We start from the raw sequence: 17,833 nt of genomic DNA, 5'->3' as shown, positions 1-17,833 counted from the left end.
CGACTATTCAAACCACTAATTTGATTTCTAACTTTTCTGTCACCAGATTATCATAGTTACATCCACCCAGTGCCTGCATTCATTAAGCCTACCATTGGATTACGGGTAATGTGTGGGTGGGGTAGGAAGGAGGAAGAGAACGGTGATGTGCTCTTGGAAAATTGGGTGCATCATGATTTTTGCTACACAAAATCACAAGACCTATTATAGACTTTTCACTCCATCAAGTCTACCCCACCATTATTCCACTCAAATCCACTGCCTGGCCTTCTCCCCATAACCTTCGATGCCCTGGCTAATCAAGAACCTATCAATCTCTGTCTTAAATACATCTAATGACTTGCCCTCCACAGCAGCCTGTAGCAACAAATTCCACAATTCACTACCTTCTGGCTACAGAAATTCATCCATATCTCAGTTCTAAGCAGACACCCTTCAAACCTGGCTGTTCCCTCTTATTTTACCACATCTATGCATACATTAAGAAACAACATTGAACAAAATCAACTGTTTTTATTTGCTTAGCACTCACCCCCCAAATAAACTCATAACAGACTTATTATCTACTTCAACTTTGGGTAGTGATTTGTGAATTCAAAAAGGGGAAAGCTTCTAATACATAAATGGCCATAATGCAGGGTCATCTGTATTTAATTATAAGAATACACACAATGCACATCTGCTAGAAGAAAAATCTCAGAAGCTAGATCACTAGAGGTAAAGGGTGAGGAGGATACATTTTTAAAAGATCAGGGAAATGAAAACCATGTGGTACTGACCCAAAGTTGAGACCTGGGGCAGAACAGCCTCTCTGGAGCCAAGAAAGTGGAGCACGATCTTTCATGATAAAATAATGAGGGCCATAGATTGGGAAAAAGACTGACAAGCTACCCCGAGTATGGTCTAAAACCAGGGGCATAGGCTTATGGTAAGAGGGGCAGGGAATAAAAAGTTACCTCTTTGGCCTCCATTTAACTACCTAACAGTATTGTGAATATGTTGCCAAGTTGCTAGAGGAAGTGGTAAAGGAGGGTACAATTCAAAGTTTACAACCCTTTTTTGCATTTACAGGGACAGGAAAGTTTAGAGGGATAGAAGCTAATTGAAAGAAATGGGACAAGCTCAGAAAGGCACCTTGGTCAATTGTGATACATAACTCAAAGTTAAAATTCAGTGGCAAGATATGCTCAAGGGGCTGAGTGGCTCATGTCTGCTTCTATTTTGAACTTTGGTGTACACATCCACAAAGGGTCAGTTCCTTGGGCCCAAATCCAAGAATCAGAGAAAAAGAATGGTCAATGTTTGGGTCGGAACAGCTCATCCTGCTAAGTTCATTCAACAGATGATCTTTTGCTCCAGATTCCAGCATCTGCCATCTCTCATTGAACATAACAGGCTCTTCAACTTAGTGCTGTGCTGTCCTAATAATCTACTCTTAACAGCTGCCTAGAATACCCCAATGCACAACACCTCATTTTTCTCATTTCCATGTTATAGTCTCTTAAATGATCAAATTGTTGGCAGCAATTCCATGCATCCACCGTGTAGAAAAACATAGCTCTACAGCCCATCCAATTTACTCCCAAGCACCTTAAAACTATGCTGGTCATTAGCCATTTCAGCCTCCAAGAAAATGGCTAACATGAGATGGTGGTATTACAGCACCAGTGATCAGGACCGGGGTTCGAATCCTGTGCTGTTTGAAAGGAGTTTGCACGCTCTCCCCATGTCTGCTCAAGTTTTCCCTCAGGGGCTCTGGTTTCCTCCCACCATTCAAAACGTACCAAGAGTTGTAGGACAATTGGTTATAATTGGGCAGCATGGGCTAGTGGGCCAAAAGGCCTGGTTACTATGCTAGCTGTATGTCTAAATTTAAATTTAAAAAGCCTCAGGCCATCTGCGTGATATTGCCTCTCATCATCTTTTCACTCATCAGGATACCCTTCAGCATCTGTCACTCCAAGGAGAAAAGACCAAGTTCACTCAGTCTATTCTCATCAGCATGCTCTCCAATTCAGGCAGCATCCTTACAAATCTCCTCAGCACCCTCTTTATAGCATCTACATCCTTCTTGATGTGAGGTAACCAGAACATGATATTCCAAGTGGGGTCTTGTATACCTGTAACATTACCTCATGGCTTTTGAACTCTATCCTATGGATGAAGACAAGCACATCATACACCTTAACACTACCAACCCGTGCAGCAGCTTGAGTGTCCTATAGACAAGGACCCCAAACTTTCTTGGTTCTTCAACAGTGCTCAGAGTCTTTATTACATTGTATTCCGCCTTCAAATTTGACATACCATAATGAACCACTTCACTCTTTTCTAGGTTAAACTCCATCTGCCACTTCTCAGCCCAGCGCTACATTCTGTCAACATCACTCTGTAACCTCTGCCAATTCTGCAGACTACCCACATCACCACTCACGTGTTACCTACAAACTTGCTAACCCACCCTTCATCCCAGAACAGATTTCTGCTGTACTTCACTCTGTCAACCTCCATGCAGAATTCAAACCATCTAGAACCATTCCCTGCCTTCAATAGGCAAGCCAATTCTGTACCCACAAAGCAAGGCCTCACTGGATTCCACGCCTTGTTACTTTCTGAATGAGTTTTGCACGGGGAATCTTAACAAATGCCCGAATGAAATCCATATACGCTACATCAACTGTTCTACCTTCAGCATGCTTTGTTACATTCTCAAAGATTTCAATCAGGCTCATGAGACATAACCTTAACCTGACAAAGCCGAGGAGTCACGTGATGGAGTAGTGGCTGGTCAGGTGGAAACAGCCCTCTCCAGAGAAAAGTGAAAAAACAGAGCTCAATAAACAAAATACAGGAAAAGATAAAGTTACAGAGAAGAGATAGAAAATGACACCCAAAAGAGAAAAAGAATAACAGAGAAAATGGGAGGAGGAAAATCACTAGAGAAGAAAGCCTTACCTGCATGTTGGAGCAGAGAGCCACTGTGGAGAGGAGCGGCTGATCTCTGATGTTGGTGAGTCCCCAGAGGAGCGGTGTCCTCCCAACCGGCGGACTTCAAAAATGGCTCTCAGAGCCAAGAAGAGTTGTGCATGCGCAGTGTGCAAGTAAAAGGAAAGGTCAATGCCGACGGGAGGTGGACTCAGCTGAGTAGCAGCCAGCTGAGAGACTCCCAGTTTCGGGGCGTTCGGCTGGGGGAAGAAGAATAGTGAGAAAGAGAACGAAGGGCAGGAAGAGGATGAGTGGCAGCGGGGGGGCGACCAGCAAGGATACAGAAGCAGCTCACCAGAGAAGGATGAAAATACAAAGAGAAGATGACACAGACATAGATAAAGACACAGAAGAAGAGGAAGACCACCAAGAATTTCAAATGAAGGTAAAATAGGACAAAATTTAGATAAAGCCTTTTTTTGAAGAACAAATGAGGTCATTAAAAAATGGATATCATTAGAATTTAGTTCAATCAAAAGAAAAATGAAAAGAGCTGAAGACCGAATGCAAAGCTTAGAGTTGGTCATGACTGAAATAGGGAAAAGAGTAGAAAATGTGGATGAATGAGAAGCTGCTGTAGAAATGGAGATAAATGATTTAAGAGGGAAGTTGGAAGAAAGGAAAAAAAAATTAAAGAGACACAAGATTTATTGTCACAAAAATTGACATATTGGAAAACTACAGTAGGCGAAACAACAAAAATAGTTGGCCTGAAAGAAGGCAAAGAAGGGTTAGATATGAAGGAATTTATAAAAGGATGGATCCCGAAGGTGCTGGGAATAACAGAATCACATGAAGAAATAGAAATCAAAAGGGCGGATAGAGCGCTAGTACCGAAACCGCCACCACATCAAAAACCGAGATCCATATTGGTAAAATTTCTAAGATATACGACAAAACATACTGGAGCAGGCAAGAAAGAAGGTTAGAGAAGACAATAAGCCGTTGGAATATAAGGGACAAAAAATATTTTTTTTACCTGAACATAAGCTTTGAACTTTTAAAGAAGAGGAAGGAATTCAACACGGCAAAACCAATCTTATGGAAGAAAGCGTACAACTTTATATTAAGACATCCAACGGTATTCATTCCTGGAGAACGGAATAGACTGTTCTCGGACCCAAAGAAAGCCCAAGAATTTGCTGAACATTTGCAGGACAAGAAAAGAGAGGAGGAGGAGTGACAAGAAGGATGACCGCCAAGAAAATATACAAAAATATGTTAATAAATATAAAAAGTAAAGATAATGTGTGTGTGTATATACATAAAGATTTAAAGATGGATAAGAGAAAGGGAAGGAAAAAAAAAGTTTTGTTATAAGTATAGGAAAATAGTGTTCTCTGGGGGGGGGTTTGGGCCTGAGAATAAGGGTCACTGTAAAATCAGTTGACGCTGCGAGTAAGTTTGCAAGCTGAATGGAAAGGGGAGTTGTGGTTGCCGTCAAAGGACAGGAGGCAGTCCAAGGAGGAGAGGTTCATTTTGGGTTAAAGGGTTATTGCTTGTGGAGATTGTTGGGGTATTTCATGTCTTAAGTGTATTGTCATATATTGAGATTAAAAAGGAAATGGTGAAGAGGTGGAAAAGAAGTGAAAATAAAGATACAAGATGGCCACATTGGACTAAATGACTATAAACATTAATGGAATATATAACCAAGTTTAAGTGTATCCCATTGGGGGAAAAAAAAATCACAATTTAAAAGACAAAAGTTATAATGATTGGGGAAACCTGGGAACCATGTATGGAACATGGCAGAAAGAGCAAGCCTAGGACCACCACCACCTAAAATTATAAGAAGATAAACACGATCAGATTTAATGTGAATAAGTAGATGATACGTTTTTTTTGTTTGTATTCCTTTTGTATAAAGATATGGTTTAATTGTATTTCATATGTCCAATATCTACTGTTTTTGGAGGGGGGTGGGAAGGGGGAAGGGAAAAAAGAGAAAATGTCACTGACTATTTACAGAGATGCGTGTGTAAATATATTGGTTGATGTGGTTCATAGTTGCGATAAATAAAGAATTACCAAAAAACCTGACAAAGCCAATGACGACTGTTCCTAAACAGTCATATTTTTAAATATTAAAAATCCTGTCTCAGGCTCTTTTCACACAGCTTACCTTAAGACTCACTGGTCAATAATTTCTTGGGTTATCGCTACTTCCTTTCTCGAACAGAGGAACAAAATTAGCAAACCTCCAATCCTCTGGTACTTCTCCTGTCCCTCTCTTCCCACAATATTCTTAGGTCAATCTTGCCTGGTTCTGGTGACTTCATGCTTTTCTAAAGTCCCATCACATCCTCTTATTTTCAATATGCTTCAGTCTGCTTGAAAATTCTCACAATTGCCAAAGTCTTTTTCTCTGGTGAACACTGAAGCAAAGTATTCATTAATGACCTCTGCTACCTCCATACACACATTTCCACCATCAATCCTGAAGGGTCCTATCCTCACACAACCTATCCTGTTCACCAAGGCCTTTTCATGACCCATTCTATCTCTCCCAAGTCCTTTCTCAAGCTCTTTGACTATCTTGTAATTTTATCAAGCTCTATCAGTTCCTATCTTATTAAACCTCTTGTAAGCTTCTTAACTAGATTTTATCCACCTCTTGTACACCATCATTCCTCTACCTTACCATCCTTTCCCTACCTCAATGGAATATACGTAGAGAATACCACGCAAAAGTTTCCTAAATATTTGCCATATTTCTGCTGTACATTTACCCCCAGTAAATCTGCCCCCAATTTATGCACCCAAGCCTAATAGGATCATATTTTCCTCCTACCCCAGTTAAATAATTTCCCAAATTGTGTATTCCTGTTCTTCGCAGCACAGTAAGTACAAAGACATTACTTCACCAGCGACCCAAGTTAGAACCATACGGTGTAGACTGGTGTGGCTTTACCCCAGGTGCTCCAGTTTCCTCCCACCCTCTAACACCTACAGGATTGTAGGTTAAATTTTAAAATTTGTTTAGACATTCAGCACTGTTACAGGCCATTTTGCCCCACGATTTCGTACCACCCAATTGACCTACAACCCCCAGTATGTTTCAAACGGTGGGAAGAAACCAAAGCTTCCGGGGAAAACCCACGCAGACAGGAGGAGAATGTACAACTGCTTACAGACAGCAGGATTCAAAACCACGCCCTGAATCGCTGGCGCTGTAAAGGCATTGTGCTAACTGCTACGCCAAGAATGTTGCCACCAAATTGGGTGTAATTGAACACCATGGGTTTCAATGGCTGGAATAATCTTCTACTATGATACAAGTAAAATTTAATTAAGAAAGTTCACCAGTGCTATGGTAACAGAGAGGGTGTAGTGATTACTATCTCTGAAATGTTTGGCCAGAGATCTGATACCTGTCCTGGTTCATGTCCCAAAATCCTCTTCTAATTGGTCTATCCACATAATGTGCCAAGAAACTTCCTGACCACACCTAACAAATTCCACTCCATCTGCACACTTTACTTCAAGATAGGGTCAAACAATGTTAGGAAAGTTATAATCACCCATCAAAACAACCTTATTATTGTTGCACCTTTTTAGAATCTGCCTCCCTATCTGCTCCTCAGTACTATTGGAGGTGGGGGGGAGTCTGTAATATGGGGAGTAGGGTTATTGCTCCCTTCCTGTTACAGATTTCCACTCACACCAACTCAGTAGATAATCCCTTCACTGCTTCCCCCTTTTCTGCAACAATAGTATCCCTGATCAGCAGTGCCATTCCCCACCTCTTTTGCCCCCCCCCTTCCTGTCCTTATGGAAACATCCAAAGTCAAGTACACTTAGCAGCCATTCCTGCCCCAAGACAGCCAAGTCTAAGTAATGGTCTTTGTATTGATCCATACTCTGAATTCATCTGTTTACTTCTAATACCCTACTCCTTGTATTGAAGTGCACACATTTCAACCCATTTACTGCATTTATGCTCCATACACTGACGATCCTTCCACACAGTCTCACTACACATGGCACTTACCATTTCACCAACTGCTTCAATCCCTCTGCCTATCTCATTTAAACCATCCTCAACAGCTGTAGCAAACCTGCCCATAGGATATTGGTCCCTCTCCAGTTCAGGTGCAACTCGTCCTTATTGTACAGATCATACCTTCTCCAGAGGAGATCCCAATAGTGCACAAACCTGAACTCCTACCCCAACTCCTCAGCCATACATTCATCTGGGGCAGCACAGTTGGCTTAATGGTTAGTGCACTGCTGTTACAGCATCAGCAATCGGAAACGGGTTGAATCTTGCGCTTCCTGAGAGGAGTTTGCATGTTCTTCACAAGTCTGCGTGGGTTTTCCCCTGAAGGCCCCTGTTTCCTCCCACCATTCAAAATGTACCAGGGATTGTAGGTCAATTGGGTGCAATGGGCAACATTGTGCAATGTGCAATGGGCTCTGGGTCCAAATGGCTTGTTACTGTGCTGTATATCTAATATTTTTATTAAAATAAAAAACTTCCTATCCTTTCCCTCACTAGTGCATAGCACTGGCAGCAATCCAGAGATTTCCACCTTTCCTATTCATGTCATTAGTACCAATATGTACCACAATATCCCTCTCAAAAATTCTATAGAATCTATTGGAGATCCTGACCCTGGGAGGCAACATACTATCTGACAGTCTCAATTGCGGTCACAGAATCTCCTGTATTCTCCAAACCAATGAATCCCTTATCACTATTGCTCTTTCTTCCCTTCTGAGTCACAAAGCCAGACTCCATACCAAGTTTTTAAAAAAAATTTCAAGTACTTTTCTTTAAATAAAAGAAGTTGAGGATCAATAAACTATCATTCATAAATCAAAGGTATTTTAATAATTCTATCCCAAAGAATATTTTCATTTAATTTTTTTAATATACATGCTTACGTAGTTTTAGAAGAGCACATTATTTGTATACCTGTAAGCACACAAAAAGAAATTAAACTAAGTCAAGAGTTCTTCAATAAACATAAGAAACAATCATTTGAATTGGTCTGTATAACTATGTTAAACCTGTTTGCTGAGTTAAGCCAACTTTTCTTTAAAGTGGAGGGAAAAAGGAATTATTTCAAGTGCATTTTTAAGGTTGCACAGCACTACCTTTGGATGTGCCAGTTGCTTCCTCAGATGATGAATGTTTTGTTGCAGCAGCATTCTCTTCAGCTACACTTCTGGTTTTTTCATCTTCTGTTTCCGCCAAAATTTCAAATTCTGCATGTCGCTTTCGTTGTTTCCTTTTGGAGTCTGACCCTTCTCTATTTTGAGAATTTTCTGAAAGAGGCAGACCCTCCTACACAAATATTTAACAATAAATATTTAAGATATTACAGAACACAATTGTAAGGCAAGCTCCCATATTAGGCAGTGGATTAAACTTGGAGACATTACCATTGAAGGCTGTTCAATTTCAGAAGTTGTCTGATGTTCAGATTCATTTTGATTTTCTTTCTCCCCTTCCTTGCTTTTGTTTAACAGCTTCCGTTTGCCTCGCCGTTTAGTTACGCAAGTATCTTTATTTATTTCCAAAACAGATGTATTACAATTCTCTTCTGTTGCCTGGAAACAAGTGGGGATTTAAATATACTCCAGCAACACAAACATACTTTATGCAAAGCTATCAAGTTTCTTGTACTTCACAAAAATGCTGCATCCATAGCCTATTGCAGTCCACTCCCCAGTGAAAATGCTGCTACATTCACTAGGCCCTCCATTCACTGTTAAAAATTGCAGATTCACTAATTGTATTGATTACAACGAACATTGGAAACATCAGGACAGCACAAGTCATTCAGCCTATGTACCAATGCCATTATTCAAAATTATCATGAATGCTCTGGTGACCGAGTCCACATACGTTTTCACTATTTGCAAAACTTTTGTCCAAGGGATAATGCCTGAACTCAATTGTCCAATCTTAAATGCCTCAAGTCAAAGCTTCTGAAGCACCAAGAGGGGATGAAGGGATCAGATTGCCTTCCCAAAAGTGAATCAGGTGGATTTTGACAGGACGACTTGTTTCATAGGTGGTGATTACATATTTATATTAATCTAGTACAAGTAATGTCAGATTAAATTCTACCAACTGCAGAAGTTTTAAACAGTCAGCTCTAAAATCCTGAGCATTAACTTGCATATATATTATATATAATCCAAAATTATATTTTACTTGCTACTACCATACAACCATTTTAGCAACTTTTGACTCAAAAAGAAAATCCATAAATCTCAGATACAAAAGAATATGAAAACGAATCTGACCATTTGTTAAAGTTTCACATCACCCCCAGGTTGTTTCAATCAATTTCCCTTCAAAAGAATCACCACACAAATTTTTAAATGTCAATTTCTGAATATATTGTCATGAACAAGTCATGAAATTTGGTGTTTTGCAGCATCATAGAGCAAACAAGGATATTACAAGTTCCTAACTTATCTGGGATCATCAGGACTGGCACACCTGCCATTGTTCAGAATCTTCCAGATTTCTGAATCATTTTGTTCCCTTTAAGCAAATGCCTCGTTACTAGCCCCTGCTGTCCAACCACTCTCCCTCCCTTCTGCACCCCCACCATACTATATTGCGCCCCAAGCTGGGCTGAGAGGTATTTCGATATGCGCCATACAGTAGGCTCTCGACCATCACATTGGTCAAGTGGAGGTCAGAGGCATCAGGGTGGCCCAGGAGCTCAGCTAAAGAAGCAGCCAGCACCGGCTGCTCAGAGCAGAAAGCCTGACACAAGGTGCAGAGCTGGAGGAGGAGCAAGCCGTTGGGGCAGTGAAACTTGAGTGCTGGCAGCTTTCAGGTGCTCTACCAGCTTGTCAGGCCAGCCCGCAGGCACACTCCAGCAGCGCAGCACTATCTGTTGCCCCCCCCAATCTAACTCCTGACACAGCAGCAGGGGTGAAATGCTGCCAAACACAGAATTTACGGAGCACCGCACCAGATCGCGGCAAAGGCTCACTGCAGGAGCATTGGCCTTTCTCCCTTACCCATAATCCCCCATGCAACCCCATGCATCAGTCAGCAGCTTCCTTGAGACAGCGAGAGGAACTGATGGTAGGGAATGGGGGCTGACATAGATTTAATAAATTAATAAAATGGACTTGTGTTTACCAATAATTCTCCCACTGGGGGAGGAGACGACATGGAGGTCTCCCTCTAAAAACAGATCATAGGAAATCAACATTAGTTGTGTAATGTCATCTCCCAAAAAAGTGCTGGTTTTGAGGTTACCAGTGTTCAGAATCACAAATAAAAGGTTAGACGCCTGTATAACCACTTACAGCATTACAAAAAATTTAAAAAGGTGCATGAAAAGTAAAACAATGTCTTTAGTTCCCTGGCCTTAAAACACCCTTGTTATCACCCTCAGTAGGTTGCAGATTCTGTGTTTCATCCAGGACTTCTGGTTGGGGAACACCCAGTTTGTTCGTGTGGTCGCACACTCATCCACCCAGAACTTGATGAAGTTGGTGACACCTGTTACATATTCATTCTGGTCTATGGATGAGTTTTTGAATACATTCTAGTCCCCCAATTCAGAGCAGTCATGCAAACGTTTCTCCACCTCCCTCGACCATACTTACAGTCTTCACCACTGGTGCTGTGGTCCTCTGTCTCTGCTTGTATGCTGGGAATAGAAGTACAATCAGGTGATCAGACTTGCTGAAGTGCGGTTGTGGTTATGACTCAGTATGCATTCTTCATGGTGGTGTAGCAGTGGTCAAGTACGTTGGTCCCCCTGGTCTTGCATGTGAAGCATTGATGATAGTTTGTCAGACTTCTTCAGGTTGGCCTGATTAAAGTCCCCTACGATAATCGGGAAGGCATCAGGATGTGCTGTCTCAAGGCTGTTAATCACAGTCCTCAGGCCCTCCAGAGCCATCCTGACACAAGCCTAGGGTGGAATGTACACTGCGACCTCCCTCGGCAGGTAGAATGGGCGACACTTCATTGCTAGACGTTCCAGGTCAAGGGAGCAGGACCAAGATATGACAATCACATCTGTGCACCATTATGAATTTACACAAAACACCACTGCCCCTGGTTTTTCCAGATGCCAGTGTTTGGTCAGCACTACGGAGAGTGTATCATCGTGTCTGGAATGTCCACATTTCTGTAAACCACATCTCGCAGCACTCCCTGATGTTGAAGTTCATAATTTGTCTCCAAGGATTAGATGTTGGCCAGGAGGATGATAGGGAGCAGAAGTCTTAGTCTTAGTTTGACATAGCTGCCCATGGTCAGGTCTTCTTTACCTGACCCATGTGTCCACTGCTGGTAGTTCCCGTGGAGTTTAAATGTTCTGTGCACTGTCCCTTTAAATCACCCACAATGTTTAAATGCACTGAGTGTCTGCAACTCCCACAAAGTTTAAATGGCCTGATCACTGGCTGTTCAGAACTCTCACAGTGTTGTACTCGCCTGAGTGCTGGCTGTTTAAAGGTCCTGCGGACTGACAGAGACTGATGATTCTGCGGTCTGCTAGCATTCCTAGGATATCCATAAATATAAGGCGAGTTTGATTTTATGTTTCCAGGTTTATGTTTGAGATTTAGAAGTTCTGAATGGGAATATTTGATAATTATCATCAGAGCTGCACACAAAGAGTTGCCACTGTAAGTAGCCATCTTTTTCGTTAGGATTTTTGTAATCTCTTTACATTTTCTCTCCAAAATGCAGCATGCATATTTGTTAAGTACTCCAGTTGTATAACTTTCATGCAAATTGCCTCAAACATTCTAATTTTATGGTTGCCCCCTTTCTCTATTGTTATTCTTGTAAGTATTCTTAAAAGTGTTCTCTAGTATAGCAATTTACTTCTGCCATTTCTAGATGAGTGCAAATCATACACATTCTCAAAATTACAAGGTAAGCAGAAACACCAAATGTCAAGCAATTGCTGTAGGTGATTGAGCACACGAATGTTGTAAATCAAGGGTAAAGGCTTAAACATGTTGCAATGATAGGTTATTGGAGGAATTAAATATCTCAACTTAACATGCAGTAAGAAGATGGAAATGAAAAAACAAGCATCAAGTTAGCAAAGCATTGACAACTTCTTCCAAATTAGTTTGAATTGCAAAATTAATACTGCTTGAAATTATCAAATTTATACTCTCACTGCATTGACCTATCCAAGTGGGTGGTTGCCTGCTCATTTAGGCAAGATCTTATAACTCTTAGATAGGGTCAGAAATTGACAGACCAAATATAAAGTTAAAACAATTTTTTTTTTGATTATGAACTCTTTCTTTAAAGGAACATCTTGAAGTCTAACCATCCATCTTTGATGCAATAGAGAATTATTGGTAAACACAAGTCCATTTTATTAATTTATTAAATCTATGTCAGCCCCCATTCCCTACCATCAGTTCCTCTTGCTGTCTCAAGGAAGCTGCTGACTGATTAAAGGACCTGTCCCACCTGTTTTTTCTCTCTTCTCCCCACTTCCATCTAGAAACAACGCACTTGAAAACACAAACTGCCAGATTTTATTTTTATTCTGTTATCACACCCTTAAATAATCTTGCACTGGCAAAAAAAAGGACATCCTGGCACAAATTAAAATCTGTACTCTTCACTATAACACTCGCTATTTGACTATTGTAATGTGGAAGTCAGATCATGTTTCTGAAATGAATTAAGACTGCAAAAGAACACAGCAAAAATATCACTTCAAAAACATACAGATTTTATTATAAACGATCAATTCATATACGGGAAGTGAGGATGACTGGTCAGATGTCTCAAGCAGAGGTCTTTCTGAAGTCTCAGCTCTCACTTCAAAAAATACTAAGGTGCGCTTCTATATTTATAGAATTTCAAATGAGTAAGGGGAAAAACGACCTTCTTATTATTACATTATTCTACATACAAAAAAAGTTCATTTTTCACAAGCTAAGTAGAATGTGTTATGGTCTAGCATTGCTTCAAAAAAATACAAAAACAGCATATTTACAAGGTTATACTTGCAACTATCTTGCATTCTTATGACACTCTAAAGTACACGTCAAACTTTGGCCCGCGATATAATTATATTTGGCCCGCAAGATCATACCAAAAATGTATTAGAGGTGGCCCGCTGGCCGCCGCACCAGTATAGCGCATGCACAGTAACCGCTGTGTCCCAGGGTGAGAGAGAGAGAGAAAAATCCTGGTCCTTGAAAAGTAGTGGTGGGTGGTTTTATAAACACGCTGTCGTATCCCCCCGCCCACCCCCCCCACCGCAGCGCGGCCTGGCCGGTGTCAGGGGAAGCCAAGGCCGCTTCCCAGCACCCGGAACCCCAGTGGCACAGCGTTTCTTGGAGCTGCAGATGGAGTCGGGACGCCGGAGGGAAGATTGGGGTTCCTCGTCGGGCGATGGGGGCGCCGGCCGCCGTGCGCCTTCCCACCGGACCAGCAGCGGGTGCCCGGAGTACACGTGGAGAGCGAGGCTGGTCGGGCAGGTAGGGTGGAACCCCCCGCCAATCTCGGGAGTGGCGTGGGCTGGATCGGGATTAGCCGCACTCACCTGCTCCTCCACCGCTGACCGGGATCCCAGCGTGGTCCTGAGCGCGGAGACTGCCCTGGAAAGGTCCTGAGACACCGGCATGGAAAGAAAAGGGGGTCCGGCAGAAGCTCGGCAGGTCAAGGGGAGGGGGTCCGGCAGAAGCTCGGCAGGTCAAGGGGAGGGGGTCCGGCAGAAGCTCGGCAGGTCAAGGGGAGGGGGTCCGGCAGAAGCTCGGCAGGTCAAGGGGAGGGGGTCCGGCAGAAGCTCGGCAGGTCAAGGGGAGGGGGTCCGGCAGAAGCTCGGCAGGTCAAGGGGAGGGGGTCCGGCAGAAGCTCGGCAGGTCAAGGGGAGGGGGTCCGGCAGAAGCTCGGCAGGTCAAGGGGAGGGGGTCCGGCAGAAGCTCGGCAGGTCAAGGGGAGGGGGTCCGGCAGAAGCTCGGCAGGTCAAGGGGAGGGGGTCCGGCAGAAGCTCGGCAGGTCAAGGGGAGGGGGTCCGGCAGAAGCTCGGCAGGTCAAGGGGAGGGGGTCCGGCAGAAGCTCGGCAGGTCAAGGGGAGGGGGTCCGGCAGAAGCTCGGCAGGTCAAGGGGAGGGGGTCCGGCAGAAGCTCGGCAGGTCAAGGGGAGGGGGTCCGGCAGAAGCTCGGCAGGTCAAGGGGAGGGGGTCCGGCAGAAGCTCGGCAGGTCAAGGGGAGGGGGTCCGGCAGAAGCTCGGCAGGTCAAGGGGAGGGGGTCCGGCAGAAGCTCGGCAGGTCAAGGGGAGGGGGTCCGGCAGAAGCTCGGCAGGTCAAGGGGAGGGGGTCCGGCAGAAGCTCGGCAGGTCAAGGGGAGGGGGTCCGGCAGAAGCTCGGCAGGTCAAGGGGAGGGGGTCCGGCAGAAGCTCGGCAGGTCAAGGGGAGGGGGTCCGGCAGAAGCTCGGCAGGTCAAGGGGAGGGGGTCCGGCAGAAGCTCGGCAGGTCAAGGGGAGGGGGTCCGGCAGAAGCTCGGCAGGTCAAGGGGAGGGGGTCCGGCAGAAGCTCGGCAGGTCAAGGGGAGGGGGTCCGGCAGAAGCTCGGCAGGTCAAGGGGAGGGGGTCCGGCAGAAGCTCGGCAGGTCAAGGGGAGGGGGTCCGGCAGAAGCTCGGCAGGTCAAGGGGAGGGGGTCCGGCAGAAGCTCGGCAGGTCAAGGGGAGGGGGTCCGGCAGAAGCTCGGCAGGTCAAGGGGAGGGGGTCCGGCAGAAGCTCGGCAGGTCAAGGGGAGGGGGTCCGGCAGAAGCTCGGCAGGTCAAGGGGAGGGGGTCCGGCAGAAGCTCGGCAGGTCAAGGGGAGGGGGTCCGGCAGAAGCTCGGCAGGTCAAGGGGAGGGGGTCCGGCAGAAGCTCGGCAGGTCAAGGGGAGGGGGTCCGGCAGAAGCTCGGCAGGTCAAGGGGAGGGGGTCCGGCAGAAGCTCGGCAGGTCAAGGGGAGGGGGTCCGGCAGAAGCTCGGCAGGTCAAGGGGAGGGGGTCCGGCAGAAGCTCGGCAGGTCAAGGGGAGGGGGTCCGGCAGAAGCTCGGCAGGTCAAGGGGAGGGGGTCCGGCAGAAGCTCGGCAGGTCAAGGGGAGGGGGTCCGGCAGAAGCTCGGCAGGTCAAGGGGAGGGGGTCCGGCAGAAGCTCGGCAGGTCAAGGGGGGTCCGGCAGAAGCTCGGCAGGTCAAGGGGGGTCCGGCAGAAGCTCGGCAGGTCAAGGGGGGTCCGGCAGAAGCTCGGCAGGTCAAGGGGGGTCCGGCAGAAGCTCGGCAGGTCAAGGGGGGTCCGGCAGAAGCTCGGCAGGTCAAGGGGGGTCCGGCAGAAGCTCGGCAGGTCAAGGGGGGTCCGGCAGAAGCTCGGCAGGTCAAGGGGGGTCCGGCAGAAGCTCGGCAGGTCAAGGGGGGTCCGGCAGAAGCTCGGCAGGTCAAGGGGGGTCCGGCAGAAGCTCGGCAGGTCAAGGGGGGTCCGGCAGAAGCTCGGCAGGTCAAGGGGGGTCCGGCAGAAGCTCGGCAGGTCAAGGGGGGTCCGGCAGAAGCTCGGCAGGTCAAGGGGGGTCCGGCAGAAGCTCGGCAGGTCAAGGGGGGGTCCGGCAGAAGCTCGGCAGGTCAAGGGGGGGTCCGGCAGATGCTCGGCAGGTCAAGGGGGGTCCGGCAGAAGCTCGGCAGGTCAAGGGGGGTCCGGCAGAAGCTCGGCAGGTCAAGGGGGGTCCGGCAGAAGCTCGGCAGGTCAAGGGGGGTCCGGCAGAAGCTCGGCAGGTCAAGGGGGGTCCGGCAGAAGCTCGGCAGGTCAAGGGGGGTCCGGCAGAAGCTCGGCAGGTCAAGGGGGGTCCGGCAGAAGCTCGGCAGGTCAAGGGGGGTCCGGCAGAAGCTCGGCAGGTCAAGGGGGGTCCGGCAGAAGCTCGGCAGGTCAAGGGGGGTCCGGCAGAAGCTCGGCAGGTCAAGGGGGGTCCGGCAGAAGCTCGGCAGGTCAAGGGGGGTCCGGCAGAAGCTCGGCAGGTCAAGGGGGGTCCGGCAGAAGCTCGGCAGGTCAAGGGGGGTCCGGCAGAAGCTCGGCAGGTCAAGGGGGGTCCGGCAGAAGCTCGGCAGGTCAAGGGGGGTCCGGCAGAAGCTCGGCAGGTCAAGGGGGGTCCGGCAGAAGCTCGGCAGGTCAAGGGGGGTCCGGCAGAAGCTCGGCAGGTCAAGGGGGGTCCGGCAGAAGCTCGGCAGGTCAAGGGGGGTCCGGCAGAAGCTCGGCAGGTCAAGGGGGGTCCGGCAGAAGCTCGGCAGGTCAAGGGGGGTCCGGCAGAAGCTCGGCAGGTCAAGGGGGGTCCGGCAGAAGCTCGGCAGGTCAAGGGGGGTCCGGCAGAAGCTCGGCAGGTCAAGGGGGGTCCGGCAGAAGCTCGGCAGGTCAAGGGGGGTCCGGCAGAAGCTCGGCAGGTCAAGGGGGGTCCGGCAGAAGCTCGGCAGGTCAAGGGGGGTCCGGCAGAAGCTCGGCAGGTCAAGGGGGGTCCGGCAGAAGCTCGGCAGGTCAAGGGGGGTCCGGCAGAAGCTCGGCAGGTCAAGGGGGGTCCGGCAGAAGCTCGGCAGGTCAAGGGGGGTCCGGCAGAAGCTCGGCAGGTCAAGGGGGGTCCGGCAGAAGCTCGGCAGGTCAAGGGGGGTCCGGCAGAAGCTCGGCAGGTCAAGGGGGGTCCGGCAGAAGCTCGGCAGGTCAAGGGGGGTCCGGCAGAAGCTCGGCAGGTCAAGGGGGGTCCGGCAGAAGCTCGGCAGGTCAAGGGGGGTCCGGCAGAAGCTCGGCAGGTCAAGGGGGGTCCGGCAGAAACTCGGCAGGTCAAGGGGGGTCCGGCAGAAACTCGGCAGGTCAAGGGGGGTCCGGCAGAAGCTCGGCAGGTCAAGTGGGGTCCGGCAGAAGCTCGGCAGGTCAAGGGGGGTCCGGCAGAAGCTCGGCAGGTCAAGGGGGGTCCGGCAGAAGCTCGGCAGGTCAAGGGGGGTCCGGCAGAAGCTCGGCAGGTCAAGGGGGGTCCGGCAGAAGCTCGGCAGGTCAAGGGGGGTCCGGCAGAAGCTCGGCAGGTCAAGGGGGGTCCGGCAGAAGCTCGGCAGGTCAAGGGGGGTCCGGCAGAAGCTCGGCAGGTCAAGGGGGGTCCGGCAGAAGCTCGGCAGGTCAAGGGGGGTCCGGCAGAAACTCGGCAGGTCAAGGGGGGTCCGGCGGAAACTCGGCAGGTCAAGGGGGGGTCCGGCAGAAACTCGGCAGGTCAAGGGGGTTCCGCCAGAAACTCGGCAGGTCAAGGGGGGTCCGGCCAGAAACTCGGCAGGTCAAGGGGGGTCCGGCCAGAAACTCGGCAGGTCAAGGGGGGTCCGGCCAGAAACTCGGCAGGTCAAGGGGGGTCCGGCCAGAAACTCGGCAGGTCAAGGGGGGTCCGGCCAGAAACTCGGCAGGTCAAGGGGGGTCCGGCCAGAAACTCGGCAGGTCAAGGGGGGTCCGGCCAGAAACTCGGCAGGTCAAGGGGGGTCCGGCCAGAAACTCGGCAGGTCAAGGGGGGTCCGGCCAGAAACTCGGCAGGTCAAGGGGGGTCCGGCCAGAAACTCGGCAGGTCAAGGGGGGTCCGGCCAGAAACTCGGCAGGTCAAGGGGGGTCCGGCCAGAAACTCGGCAGGTCAAGGGGGGTCCGGCCAGAAACTCGGCAGGTCAAGGGGGGTCCGGCCAGAAACTCGGCAGGTCAAGGGGGGTCCGGCCAGAAACTCGGCAGGTCAAGGGGGGTCCGGCCAGAAACTCGGCAGGTCAAGGGGGGTCCGGCCAGAAACTCGGCAGGTCAAGGGGGGTCCGGCCAGAAACTCGGCAGGTCAAGGGGTGTCCGGCCAGAAACTCGGCAGGTCAAGGGGTGTCCGGCCAGAAACTCGG

At 48.3% G+C, this 17,833-nt stretch overlaps 1 protein-coding gene across 1 annotated transcript in view; it reads right to left on the bottom strand.

Annotated features, from left to right (window-relative positions):
* The window catches only part of nusap1 (nucleolar and spindle associated protein 1), a 38,964-nt gene that overhangs the window by 18,705 nt on the left and 2,426 nt on the right, over positions 1-17,833 (bottom strand). The window contains exons 3-4 of the mRNA XM_069917266.1: positions 8,377-8,544; positions 8,089-8,278 (exon numbers count right to left, since the gene is read on the bottom strand). Of these exons, the coding sequence (XP_069773367.1) occupies positions 8,089-8,278; positions 8,377-8,544 (358 nt within the window). The remainder of the gene's footprint in view (positions 1-8,088; positions 8,279-8,376; positions 8,545-17,833) is intronic.

Source organism: Narcine bancroftii, chromosome 2 (assembly GCF_036971445.1).
Source record: "Narcine bancroftii isolate sNarBan1 chromosome 2, sNarBan1.hap1, whole genome shotgun sequence".
Lineage (NCBI taxonomy): Eukaryota > Metazoa > Chordata > Chondrichthyes > Torpediniformes > Narcinidae > Narcine > Narcine bancroftii.
The sequence above is the reverse complement of the archived record's forward strand: the minus strand, read 5'-3'. Positions and strand labels throughout refer to the sequence as shown.